The sequence below is a fragment of the Scaptodrosophila lebanonensis genome, unplaced genomic scaffold (genome assembly GCF_003285725.1).
Source record: "Scaptodrosophila lebanonensis strain 11010-0011.00,11010-0021.00 unplaced genomic scaffold, SlebRS2 tig00000161-arrow-arrow-pilon, whole genome shotgun sequence".
NCBI classification, from domain to species: Eukaryota; Metazoa; Arthropoda; class Insecta; order Diptera; family Drosophilidae; genus Scaptodrosophila; species Scaptodrosophila lebanonensis.
The window spans coordinates 150,819-164,966 of NW_022060597.1; the positions used below are offsets into that span (position 1 = coordinate 150,819).

General features: G+C 41.5%; 1 protein-coding gene across 4 annotated transcripts; it reads left to right on the forward strand.

Annotated features, from left to right (window-relative positions):
- The first annotated feature begins 102 nt into the window (after positions 1-102).
- On the forward strand, positions 103-13,006 carry LOC115629653 (rapamycin-insensitive companion of mTOR). 4 transcript variants are annotated; one of them, XM_030526165.1, is made up of 15 exons: positions 103-236; positions 1,085-1,722; positions 3,564-3,774; positions 3,936-4,481; positions 4,539-4,692; positions 4,763-5,276; positions 5,338-5,678; positions 5,746-5,934; positions 6,000-6,208; positions 6,272-7,063; positions 8,504-8,628; positions 8,684-8,973; positions 9,036-9,310; positions 9,385-9,717; positions 10,033-13,006. In XM_030526165.1, the coding sequence occupies exons 2-15, from the start codon at positions 1,665-1,667 to the stop codon at positions 11,900-11,902; spliced, it is 5,907 nt and encodes a 1,968-aa protein (XP_030382025.1). In that variant the 5' UTR covers positions 103-236; positions 1,085-1,664; the 3' UTR covers positions 11,903-13,006. The 4 variants fall into 4 exon arrangements, with proteins under 4 accessions (XP_030382025.1, XP_030382024.1, XP_030382026.1 ...); XM_030526164.1 differs by having other exon boundaries at positions 193-614; XM_030526166.1 differs by having other exon boundaries at positions 193-614; positions 1,101-1,722.
- Positions 13,007-14,148: the final 1,142 nt, after the last annotated feature.

Consider the following 14,148-nt stretch of genomic DNA (forward strand, 5'->3'; position numbering starts at 1 on the left):
CTCAAGCAAACTGTTTGTGGTCGATAACTGCGAGAATTGCATCACTATATCAACACACATATCACACACACACACAATTGGTACATACGGCCAGTACCTGGGTTACAACAATAAATAATAAAAGTGTATTGTATAATATGTGTGTGAATCCATGTGCACGAAGTTTGAAAGCCATAAATGCAATTGTTGTTTACTGACCTGAAAGTGCAAATGTGGCAACTAATAAATACCCTACGGTAGCCGCCACAACGTAAAAACTGTCTCATGAGCGCCGCGTTTTTATATGCATATACATATGTATATGTACATATGTGTGCGTGTGTGTCTGCTGTGCGTGTGTGATTGCCCATCCATGGAAATTGTGCATAAAAGAGCATACGGTTTACTTTATATAATCCAAAAAGAAAAACTCGAGCTGCCATCAGCATTGCTATTCATTCATAAATTTGAGACATGCGGTTTTGTCGGTTGTAAATGCTAGTGTTTCGTGTTTATTTCGTGCTCACACTACGTAAACTACGCTCTGGTCAAATGTCCGTCCACCACAAGCTACAAATGCGGCACCTAAATACATGTGTACATATGTATATAAATGCATATGCATAAATATCTATGTATGTGAATATAATTTAATTAAAAACTCATATGTATATATTTATCTGTTTGTGTGCGTACGCAAGTGTATAAAATGTTATTCGATGATAGTTCGAACTCGAACTGTTCTGCGGCCACACGTCACAAACACACACACACACACGCTGATAAGTACACACGCTGCAGCAAAAAAAATTCAACGCTAAGCGGCAACAATTGAGATATTGTATTAATCAGTTTGGTAGCAAGAAAAACAAATTAATAACAGCTAAACGCATCTACAACCATCCTTATCCGATGAACGTATATTTGCACGTGTAGTTCACATGCATTTTACATATATATGTACATATGTATATACATACAAATCAGTTACCCTCTCCTCATTCATGAATGAGTTTCGTACTATGAGTGTGTTCGTGTGTGTGCCTTATCGATATGCAAAAGATAATTGGCTGAATCGTAATTCCTATCTATCTAATCCCTACAGTATCTATTTGATTTAGCAACGGCAGCAACAACAATTTTGTTATCAACAACAACATGTAAATGAATCAATTTAACGAACTGTGACATATTATTTATAAACAGCAAGTGGGAACAACAACCTATTTTAAGCAATATTGTATGTTATTACAATTCTACGTTTTCTTTTTACCGTTCAATTGCATTTGTTTGCATTCGCGCCTTTAACCAAAAATAAAAGCCTAATGTGACACAAATTTTTGTGGCAACAATAACAAAATACCAACAACAACAATACAAGAGAGAAACAAATAGGAACGACGACCACGACAACGCTATTTTAATGCCGTACTAACAACGTAAAATAAACACAGCAGCAGGAAAATAAAAAAAAAATTGAAAAAAAAATCACTATAAAAACAAAAAATACACAACAACAATAATAACCTCATAAATGTAGCAGCGAAACAGCAACAATAACAAACGCTCGCTTGTGTGTGTGTTTATGTGTGTGAAGGAGAGCAGAAGTGAGCGCGGGAGAGCGTGTTGCACACGTTGTTTTGGTTTTTGTGGTCGGCACTGAGAGCGGCCGTGCTCCAGCCGCGATGGCCTCCTTACATTCCAGTTGGCGTTTTGGCAAAAGGAGCAAATTACGCATTAAAGGTAATGAGGCTTACTGTTTATTTACTCACCTACATGCATACTAACACACGACTGCACACCTAATCACAAAAAAAATAGATAACAAATACCATACTTCTGTACATAAGTACTTCGTACATACCATTGTACTTGTAAGTAAAGTAAACAGCAATTTATTTTTACAAGACTGACCATCCTTAACAATCGTAACAGATAACAGATAGTAACTATCGGACTGCGAATTCTCGTCATATACTACTACCTACATGATCAAAATATCCCTTGTCGGTCATATGTACATACATATACATACTTATGTATGTATATTCATATTAACTGTATACATTAACCGAAGCACAGTAACAGGAAAATTAAACTAATGGTTTTTAAATGAGTTTGTTAAGGTCTTTAAAAGGTTAATTTACCAATTATGTGTTGTCAGTCATTGTTTAGACATTGTACAGCCATCGTCTTGAGCCATGAGGGTGTATCTTCCATTTTGATTAGGCCTATATACATATGTATGTTATATGTTTTGATTCTTGATTTGTGACAGCAACAACCAGGACACCACACGCCACCAATATATAGCCACCACTTGTTCTTAAAATATATTGTACATGCATGCATACATACATACATATGTATATGTATATATGGATGTTTATATTTATAAATTTGTTTACATGTACTATTTTCCCCTTTGATGTTGGTGGCCCCATCAGCAGCATCAGCTGTGCTCGTTGTTAATGTTATTTAGTAAACAGCGCAGCTTATTGGCGCAACTGTTTCTTTCAACGATTCGCCTCTATTTTGTTTTTATTTAGCCATTGGCATACATTTTTGTTGTTTACAATAATATGCTGCTCTAAAGGCACGACAACGACATCATTAACGTGCACGACAATGCCAAATTGTCGTCGTTGTTATTATTGTTGTAGCTGTTGTTATATTCCGTGGCGATGGACACGAGAAAGCAAATTCTTCAACTGTCAATATAGACATACATATGTATGTACATACATACTTAGATATGTACATACAGAGATGTTCAACGAACATAAGAATGCGAGAAATTTGGAAATGTGCAGCATATTTTGACAAAACTTGGTGCCAAGATTTTTGCTTATGTTGTTATTATAATAATAATTTACACTAGCCCCAGGGGCATGAAAGCATCACAGTTGAATTAAGTTAGTTACATTTATTTATTAATGAAATAGGAAAAGAATACATTAAAATGTTATTTTAAAAACCTTATAAGCTAGAAAAACCTCAGTAGGAGAAAAATAATCATATTACAATAATATCTAATAAACGCCTCCGCCCCGCTGGGGGAATATTATTTAATAACTATGCCCTTCAAAATAAAATTAGAATCAACAGCACCAATAGTGCTTCTTCATTCTACCTGAACAGAAAAAGTAGTGGCATTAGTATTGGCTTTCTCCACAATTTCGTCAGGTGCGAACGGTTTTCGGATAAACACCCTACCTCCTAAACCGCCCCCGCATTGTCTCTAATCAAAACCGGGTTCGCAACGGTTGTTTTAAGTAGAATATGATCATCATGATGAGATGCAGCTATGTACAACTATAGGACCTGGCCGCCTATCCAAAATAACTATGCACATCAAACCTTGTATGTAGGCTTGTCTTATCCAAACAAGAAGCATATCGGTGGAAAGATCATCCGTAGTAGCAAAGGTCTTATGTTGATAAATATAGTAAATGTTAGCTACGAGTTTTCTATACAATTCCATGTTACATACATACATGCATATATTAGTATTAAAATCCCATTGCATTTGTTAATTAGTTAATTACAATTACAATTAATTGGGTTTTTTTTTGCTTTTGCAGTTTCCCAAGACCCCGAAGACTATTATCGCTTGGATCCAAAGAAGTTGGCTGCAGAAAATGCATACGATATATACAAGATGCTCTGCTGCCGTGAAACGCGTGACAACAAGCGACTATTTCTGCTCAATGAGCTGGCCTCACTATGTCTGGCTGCGACGACGGGAGCGCCACTCAATCAGCTGCGGTTCACCACCGAGGAGCTGCTCTACTGGTGAGTTATATGGCAAAAGAAGTTGTGTTAGAAGTCCCTTTTTGCCTACACTACAATAAGTTTCAGGACGAACTACTAACTAATTAACGCTATAGAACCTCGAAGAAGTAGTAATATTAATAAGATACATGTTTTGCTCTCCCTCCTCCGCTTTTGTGCAGCCTGAGCGCCTCGATGGTTCACACATTTACGCAGGTTCGGGCGGCAGCATTGCGTACCATACGCTACGCGCTGACTACACCCAAGGACATCAAGGTCTTCAATTCGTTGCAGCTGCAGCATCTGCTCTGTCGCTCCATTGATCTGATGCTGAAAAACGATGATGAGCGTGTACAGGCGCTGAAGCTGGTGCGGAAGATGTTGGCCATCGCTCCGGAGGATATTAGTCCGGTGGTGGTTCGCTGTTTGGTCTCGCTGGCGGATAGTGGAATTGAGGAGAGTGATAACTTGTTGCGGGCCTGTCTAGCCACGTTGGCTGAGTTTGCAGTGCTCAATCCGGCTCTTCTGATTGTCTGTGGAGGCGTCACATCGATCACCCGCAATGTGCTCGAGTGCCACAATCCTCGTATTGCGGAGAGTCTCTGCGGCGTGCTACTCTATCTGCTGGAATGGCCGCATACGCGAAACATTTGCGGAGTCCGCTTGGACTGCCTGGCGGCGCCGTACTGTGATTTCACTTATAGACTGGGCATCATGGACAAGAACAAGTGAGAGTTGCATTTCAACTGGCAAAACTATTTGTTAAATTCCCTCTTTTCCTGTAGGGATGCACGCGAATTGCGTTACACCAGCTGCCGCCTGGCTTTGCTCTCTGTGCTGCGCAGCTGGACAGGCACGCTCGAATTCTGTGATCCAAGCAAACCATCCGGTTTAAAAGCAATAGTCGATGCTCTATATTTAAACCAAATCGAAGTCAGAGTAAGTATATCAAATATATAAACAACCATTTATAGGTCCTGCTCATCTCCTTCTTTGTTGTCCTATGCAGAAAGCAATATTGGACTTGCTTTATCAGTTGCTGTCATTGCCTCAGCCCGCCTGGACGGATGACTATGCTCTGGCACTGCAGGCAGTTGATCCTTCAGATTTCCAGGACAGTTGGCTACTAACCAACGGCTTTGTGGCCGCCGAAGGACGCTCCATACTACCAAGCCTAGCGGCACGTGCGCCCAATGTTGTGGAGCAGCATTTGGCGTTGCTGCTTTACTGTTTTTTGGAGACGGGTTTGCTGAATGCCCTTGTCGAAGTGGCCGTTTCCAGCGATCAGTTCGTCTCCGTGAGAGCTACCGTCCTCATTGGCAAAATATTACAGCTAATGCATACGCATCTACCGGCGGATATATGCAGCACCAGTCCGGCATTACCGACGCTCATCGGACACGCCACGAAGGGCAATCAGCAGGCCAATGCGGCGGTGGCTGCTTTGCAGAATTACCAAAAAATGCTACGCCAACGACCGGCGTCGTGTAGCATGTTTTTAGATAGTATTATACAGGGTGGTGGTAAGTCGGGAGTACAACGTAGAGCTCCTTTATCCAGCATTAATATTTGCTTTGTTTACAGCCCTCATACACACTCGCCTGTTTCGCCGGAATATCAATGCGCAGGAGCAGGGAAATGCGCTTAGTCTGCAGGAATTGGCCGCAGCGGCTTCAGCACCCATGTCTTCGGGCATGAACGTCACAATGGAGCGACAACGGCTTGACTCTGTTTCGTCCAATGATGAACCAAGTCCACAAACCTCGAATCCGCTACGCGCTAGCTTTCGTCTGCGGCACAAACTTATGCCGAATGTGTTCTTCGACACATATCGATCCTTCAATCGGCTGCTAACAGAGTCCAATGTATTGGTGCAGACCGATGCAAATGCCTGGGACTGGGAGGTAGTTAGCACCATACTAAGAGTAAGTCCATCTCTTATTGCTGTGCATTTGGTAAACGTCTAAGGTTATAATTCCATTCTATTTGCAGTCGATTTTATTGCGAAAAGTGGACTATACAGTCAGCAAATTCCTCAATAAATTCCTAAAACGACTGGTTGACTACTTTAAGCCGAGCAACAATCGTTTCTCACATCAGGACTTAATGGCAGGACATACGGTGCCTGCCTATGTAACCGCTGGTCTGAATCTTATCGATGTGCTGGTCAACAGCAATGAGGTCTGTCCTTTGAAAGCAAAATATCACACGTTGCCCGCTTTTTAAACTCTTTATTTATTTTTCAGTTGGAGTGCATGCGGTTTATCACCGACTACTTCTCAGATATTGGCCAACATCTGCAGGCCGTGACTACCTCGAATCGTGCCCACGATTGCCTCTTCAGTCCGCAGCATATGAACAACACAATGTGTCAGCAGTATTTCCTATTTATTGGACGCATGTGCCGCACCCAGAAGGGCATTAATATATTAGAGAATACAACTGTATTTAAATAGTAAGTTATTTTCTTACACACCTTATGAGAAATCAATTAATTTCATTGCATTACGCATTGCAGCCTCAAAACACTTGTGCGCCACACGGATCATGTGTGTTACGTGAAGCTCATCGTGTCTGGCCTTAACTATAGCTATGAGAAGGAGCCACGCGAAGTGCTAAAAATGGCGCTGACCTCGGCAAAGACGCGCAGCGGACGTCTCTATGCCACACAGTTCCTCAGCGTGCTCCTACGCGCCCGTCTGCCCAACTTCGAGGTCTGGGGCATTCCGCTTATCATTGAACAGGCCCAGGATGCGGATCGCAGTGTTGTGCTCGCCGCCATGGATGTGCTCGAGGAGGCATGCCATGAGAAATACTATTTAGAGGAGATCATTAGTCTGTGGCCTAATCTGAAGCATTTGGGCGACGTTGGCCGTCTGGTAATGTCCCGCTACTACTCGCTGCCGCGTGGCATGAACAACAGCAAGGCGCGCGTCAAAGAGGAAATCGAATACTGGCGCAATGGCTATAACAAACGATACGTGCTGCTTGTGGAGGCTGACACCCACGCGAGTCTAACGCTGCACGTGCGGAACGAGGATGGCTACTATTCTCGACGCAATTGCAACACACGACCCACGGTGGTGCCACCGAACATTGCGCCACATCTGTACGGCCAAATGGTGCAAACGGCTCAGGGAACGACAGCATTGCGCAAGCACGGCGATCTGCCCCAACTGGTGGAGCTTGTCAGTCGTGGCAAATGCACGGATGAGGCCGAGTGCCTCGAATTAAAGGCGGCCATTTGGGCAGTCTCCCATGCATCCACACATGCCAACGGCATCGAATATTTTGTCGAAATTGGCGCTCAGTGAGTATAATTAATTAATTATAGTTAATGTAGAATGATTCATTGAAGATTCTGATTTAATATTCAATGTTATCCTTGCCTTTTTAATTTGTATTTTACATTTCTAATAGTCTTATTACACTATTGCATACTTAGCTATTTAGCTTTATATTAATTGATCTATTAATCTATTGATCTATCTGTTCATAAATTAATATACTTGATTATAAATTTAAATATCTATCGAGCTATATCTTTATTGAAATATTATTCATTGCATCGTCTCTTTCTGAGACACAATAACTATAAATTCCAATAAATGCTAAAGAACTACCTCCTGATAGTGGAACATGATGGATGGATGATGGATCAGTTGCTTGGCTATTCGGCCATTTCCACTAGATATGGACTTTGTAGGATGCTTATCAATTGCAAGAATTGGAAGAATGAATAATTGTTATAAACAGAGAGTTAGGGTAATAGTTTATGGTTATCCAGCTATAGGTGAAATTCTCGAAAGGCAAACTAATATCCAATATTTTCGATTTGTTTTTAACAACGGGAACTATGTTTGGACCAGCATTTGAAGAATTAGTTTGAATTTGAAATAAGATTAATGAATTTTAGATGAAGGGAATTGATATGAATTTATTTGACTAATTTATGAAAAAGTACAAGTTTTTAGGAGTTTACAATAATCTTATTAGATCGATTAGAGCACTTTTTTCATGACAGCCTAAAGCAAGTTAATGTTAGGGATGTAAAAAAACATCGATGTATCGAGCAGCGACGATGTTTTTACCACGATGCATTGATCTTTTCCGATGTTTTTTTTGCTAACGATGCATCGTCGATTCATCGATGTTTGTCCAAACATCGAACATTATTCATGTTTTTTTTGGCGGTCACATTTCTTTGTGTGGTTTACCGAAGAAGGTATGTACATCAACATCGATGTTTTCCCTTCGACTCACATCCCTATTTAATATTCAAACTATCGCATCACTATCATTATGTTTTTTTTTCTTTTTTATAAAGAGACATCAATGTTCATCAACATCGATGTTTTCCCTTCAACTCACATCCCTAGTTAATATTCAAACTATCTCATCACTATCATTATGTTTTTTTTCTTTCTTTATTATAAAGAGACATCGATGTTTTCCCTTCGACTTACATCCCTAGTTAATATTCAAACTATCTCATCACTATCAAAGGATTAAAGAAAATAGCACATATTTGAGCAATTCGCCTGAACGTCGAGAGAGGTTATTTAGTAGCGAAGAACTAAGAATTGCAATTCCTTTGTTATTTTAAGGTATAATTTAATCCACGTACCACTATTGTCCAATCATGAGTTCAGTAGCCGTTAAGATTTCCTTTTTTTCGATCACGCACAACTCTAATTGATAATAATTAGAAATAATTAATAAATGATTGTTCTCTATCTCTTTCTTACAGTCTGTACGAAAAGCTTGTACTGTTGGTGACGAAATGCGAGGTGTATTCGGTGCGAGCGACATGTTTCAGCGCTTTAGGCCTTATAGCGGGCACACAGTCTGGCGCCAATATACTCTTCAAACTAAGTAAGTGCCTCTGGTCAGGATTTGAAGATACGTTTTGACGTTTGAACTCTTGTAGATTGGCTGAGCGTGCGTCACGATCGAAACACTATGTGGCCGGTGCATCAACCTGAAGACTGGATGTCTAGTAATTATACGCCTGTGCGCCATCATTACGAGGATATGCCGCCGTACAACTATACGGGCATTGAGGATCAAATCGATGGTTCCTATTATACAGGCAGCTATTGGAATTTGCACAGTACAGGGCATGGTAAGGGTGCTGTCGCCTTTGGGCCTGCCACGAGTGCCAGCTCGGAGTTGCAGGATGCGAACACGACTACGGAGAGTCTGCGTGGCATAGATGAGGTGAGTTAGCAAACCATTTTGTAAAAGGAAGAAAGCCCACAATTTGGCACTTTTTTTTACAGTTGCCCACGTCGAAGACCCTGGCGTGCAGTGCCACGGCGGCGAGATCGAAAACTCTACCCGAAGGCACTCATCTGCGTCCTGGAAAGCATCAGCGTTCGCTTTCCGAGTCAAAGACAACAGATGTAATTAGCTTAATCGGTGGCAATGTGAACGCCTATCCAGTATTTTTCCCCTTTCAACATCGCATCCGTGTCAACTCTTGCACCGACTCCAATACGTCCGGCGTAAGCAGTTGTGAATCCGTAACGGGTCGCACAGCTGCTGCCAATATGGGGTATGTTGCGCATCGGAATTTTTGCGTTGGTTCCGTTCTAACAAATTTTAATTTCTCTTCCCTTCTGTTTGCAGCGACTTTCCACAATTCCCCCTAAGTCCCATACCTAGCATATCGAATCTACTGGTGCTGCCCACTTTGAAGGACAAACTACTGCGTCGCACCTCACTGCTCGGTACTAGCTACCTTCAGCATGCGCTCAGTCCATTGGGCATGAAGGGCTATGCCCAACTACGTCTTTTGCGAGCTCACAGTCGTCCCGTCTTCAATGAATCGGCGGCCATTCTCTATGACATCATCGACATCAAAGATCGCGAGATGCGTCCCCGCAAATCCTCGTGGGGCGAGTCGCAGCGACGGACAAAGGTGCGCAGCCTCGACCGTCAGGCGTTCCTCAATGTGTTCACGTGAGTATCGCCTCCAAAGTAACAAAATTTGTAGGACATATTGATGCACACTAGTGCTGTGCAAAAAGCTTATTAAGCATGTGTCTGCTTGAAAGGGTATACTAGAAAGTCTAAACGCCAGGTGTATGAAACACCCTTTGTTCTTTGGCTGCATTAAAGTCATTAGAAAAATATTCTTCACAGGAATTATTTAACTACAAATTCTAGTTAATTAGATAGTAAAATATTTTACAACTGGTCCAACTATCTCCCTCTCTCTCACTCGCTTCCTCTTTATGACAATTTCGCTTAAAATATCATTAATTTGCCTTACAGACTTTCGGAACAGCCTCAAGTGCCGCTACCAACACTGAATGCCCCAAAGTTCCTCTCACAGAACGACCTGAAAGGTCCCTGCTATGCGGGCATTTGTCTGCCGAAGAACGCGCTCGATTTGTTTCCTACACGCAATCTGACGCGCACCTATGTGTCGCGAGACATACAGGATCAGGATCTGGTTGGCATCAATCTGTTGACGGCAAAGCAACAGTTTCTCAACGACTCCTTGAACAACGAGGGCGGGGACGAGTCTTCGGTGATCTCCTCGCTGTCGGACGTGTCTTCGGTGAGTAAGCGTCAGACGAAATGGCATCAGAATGCCAAACACGGACGAAATCAGTGTCTGCATTGCACGCGTGCTCGCCGCCAATTGCGAGTGCATGCGTTGCGTCAAGATGGCCAGGAGGGGGGCACCGGCACCAATGGAGGGGCAGGGACAGGGCTTTGCGAGCTCGCGTCGCTTTTTGCTTCTGGCATTCGTCGACAGGGCTCTCAGCAGCAGCAGCATACAACAAACAGCGGTAAACATCACCAGATGGGGAATGCGACAACGGAAAGCAACTCCACCATACAGCTCTCTGACATCTCGTTCAACTCACCAGAAAGTATTCTAAGCGAGGAGAGTCTGCCAGATCGACTGACCGCCTCTATACTGTACAATGTGCAGAGATTGGCGAATCCTGTGAGCGCCAAGCAATCGAAAATGTCGTTGCTGGAACTGAAACAGAAGCATCCGAACGCCTTTCAGGACATCTGCCTGTACTCGGAGTCGTGTAAGGCGCTGGGACGTAGCAGTTATCGGATGAGTGCACGCCGTTTCCTGCAGGAGCTCTTTCTCGACCTCAATTTTGATGCATTCTATACGGAGCCGCAAGAAATTATCGCCAAAAAGTCCAAGCATGGCAGCGAACTCGACACCCAAGACTTGCGCGGATATAATCCGATGGCCGTACCGCCAGTGGTTGGACCAGGTTCTAGCTATCCGATACTGTTACCCTTACCGCCAACCCAACCACTGGGGTTGCCCCACAAGACACAGCTGAAGTCGAAACCACTGGCCAGCGTTTACGAGACCAGCTGGGAAAATCTGCTAATGGAACAATCGCCACGACTGAGCAAAATGCAGATCCCTCGCAACTTACAGAAATATCTGCATGCGACGTCGAGTAAATACAATACAGCGGATGATGATGAGAGCGATGCAAACAATAACGACGAAAGCGATACGGGTGAGGATGTGTGCGATGGCAGCGGCAGCGGTGCCGGCACCCAAACCCCCAACGTAATCATCGCCACAGTGGTGCCCGTCACCGAACAAAGTGTCAGCGATCAGACAACCAACAGCAATCGCAGCAGCGTCTGCACCATCAGTCTGCAGCCGAGCGGACACTCTGGCGAAGCCGTCGCAGCCACAGCAACAACGCCCAAGATATCGGCCATGCACAATGAGAACACACAGTTTGCGCGTGGACGTTTCTATACGCTCGAGCTGGATCTGAGCTGCACCAAAAACAAGTTCCCCATCACCGATCGCACACGTCGCCTAACAACAGGAGAAGAGCGCGTAAGAGCAGGCCATGGGAAGGGTCCCTTTCCAGACATAATAGATCTAATGGAGGAGACCATATCAAGGGATCTCAGCGCACCCACATCTGCGCAGCTCTGCCACAGCAACGAATCCTCATTGCAATTCTCAAATGTGACAAAATCCCTGGCCGCCTCCATGGCCAAGCCAGTGGGCAGTTTATATTGCGAGAAACGTCTCCAGAGCTCTAAGTCTGAGGCAGTCCTGGCCTGTGGCAATGCACCGCACGTCAAATGGAAAGCTAACACCACAGCGCCGACGTCAAAGCCAGCGGCCTCGTAGACCATCATCCTAGAGCTCCCTAAAGCTGTTTCCAACCATTTTCATTGTATTTTCACAGCCCTTTTATATTTTAGTTTCGTTGTTGTTAGTTTATTTCCAAGCAGCACAGTGATTGGATAGAATAGGTAGGGATCTTACGAGGGGGAGCAGTACAGAAACAAAACAAAAAATAATAATAATAATCTGAAGAGTATACAAACAAATGCAACCGCTAAGCAATTTTAGAAACGTATGCAAGTGTATTTATGTATGTATGTATATTATATATGTATGTATGTACTATATATGTATGTCTTTTTCGATTTGTTGTTCTATTCAATATTTTCTTTCCATTTCATTTTCTCTTCTGTGTGTGTAAACGAATTTACTTTCCAACAATAGTGTTTCCATTCAAAACGAAATGCAAAGTTAAAGACAAAATGTAAAAGTAAACGTTGTATGTGTGTGTGTATGTGCGAAACGAACAATAAAAGCAAAATATAAGGCATAAGGGTTTAAACTTTAAACAAATGAATAGAAACAGCCAAACTGCGATAGTTCCGTAAGTCTAAAGCAAAAATAATAAACATTAACAATAACAAGAGAATTGTAAGAAAAAGAAAAAACAATTATAAAAGGCATTGAAAACAACGGTTTTTTTACACATTAGGGTACCATATGGAATTAAATAAAATTAAAATATTATTCAAAGAAAAAATTATGGAGAGAAGGAGAACATGAAGAGAGGGAAGAACCACAACACACATTTATATTAGTGATAGAAATAATAATATAAGTTTATCGCACTACTTTTTATTATTACTTTTTACTTATATGAATGTATCATAACATTTTTTTTATTGCTATTAACTCTTAAGGTATACCAAAATCCAAAAAATATTGTTTAATTTTATATGAATAAATGCAGGAGATGCAACAACAACACAATATTTATATTTACCAACTATTGGAAAAGAGACGGTAAAAGCGAAAAATGGAAATAAGCATACCCAAAAGCAAAATCAACAAAAACCACCGCAATTCATTTACTCAATTGTACTTAAAACAATTAATAAACAACACTTACCAACTATTCAAATAAACAAAGAATTAGTTATCAAATCACTCAACTGTCTGTTTCTTTATTCCCCCGAGAGAGAGAGAGAGATAGAGCGAAAATAGACGAATATGTTTTCTTTCGATTGATTTTATATTTTGAACATTTGACACTCTATTTAAAACTAGGCTGGAAATATTGGCAAACAGGAAATACAGTTTGAAAAGGGTATACCAGATTTCAACAATGTATCAAGTGTATTCATATTCTTAATCAGCATGATGGAAGAAATCGAACGTGAACAGCATATAACATCCAACATAACATATCAAACGAAGCTCCTATAATTTAAAAAGCAATAAGAAAAAACTCCCCAAGAAAGTGGGGCGTACGAAAGGGACTTAATGGGTGAGTAATTTCACAATCCGCGACTGTACCGAAAGAATTTCTATGCAACATTTTTAGATAACCCTCATAGTACTATTCGTTGTCTACCCCTCTATCTGTGTGAACACAAAGAACTGGATCTTAGAAAATACTGGTAGTTCGTACGCCCGAATAAACGTCTTCATAAACGCAGAGAGAACTCAGAAAGAATTACTAATATTGATAGAGCCACCCATTCTATCGCTCTTTTTTTCTCACAAAAATTATTGAAGCAGATAATTCAAGGAACAATGTAGATAACATATTAAAGGTAGAGTCTCTCTGAGCTCGGTCTTCAAGCTCTCCAAAGACGGTGTGTGCAAACTATTTGCCTGTCCGACCATGATAAAAAGTAAAGAACTTCCTTGTTTTGTAATTTATTTAGTTTTAGTTTTGTTTTTTATTGAAATTAGCTAAGTAGGAACAGAGCGGTTCGAGGCTCGTTCGCCCATCTGTCTGTCTGTATGAACGTTAATAATTCGAAAAGTATTGAAGATAGTTCCGTTAAGCATATTATTCATGTTAGCCAAAAACTATTTATTTTTAATGGAGCCTCCCATTCTATTTTTCAAGCAGATACTTCAAGGAACAGGGTACAAAACATATTAAAGGTAGCGTCACTACAGTGGAGTCCGACCATAATAAAAAGTAAAGAACTTCGTTGTTTTGCAATTTATTTAGTTTTAGTTTTGTTTTTAATTGAAATTAGCTACGCCGTTTGTAAGTATCTTGAACTATGTATAGTATACTATGTAAGTATGTATTTGCAGACTAGAAAGTGTTG

What these genes read in the sequence shown, in the direction of transcription:
- LOC115629653 (XM_030526165.1), top strand. Translation starts at nt 1,665, where the DNA reads ATGGCCTCCTTACATTCCAGTTGGCGTTTTGGCAAAAGGAGCAAATTA. An exon ending in TAGTTAGCACCATACTAAGA is followed by an intron (nt 5,679 to 5,745) that starts GTAAGTCCATCT and finishes TTCTATTTGCAG; the next exon opens with TCGATTTTATTGCGAAAAGT. An exon ending in GCGTTCCTCAATGTGTTCAC is followed by an intron (nt 9,718 to 10,032) that starts GTGAGTATCGCC and finishes TTTGCCTTACAG; the next exon opens with ACTTTCGGAACAGCCTCAAG.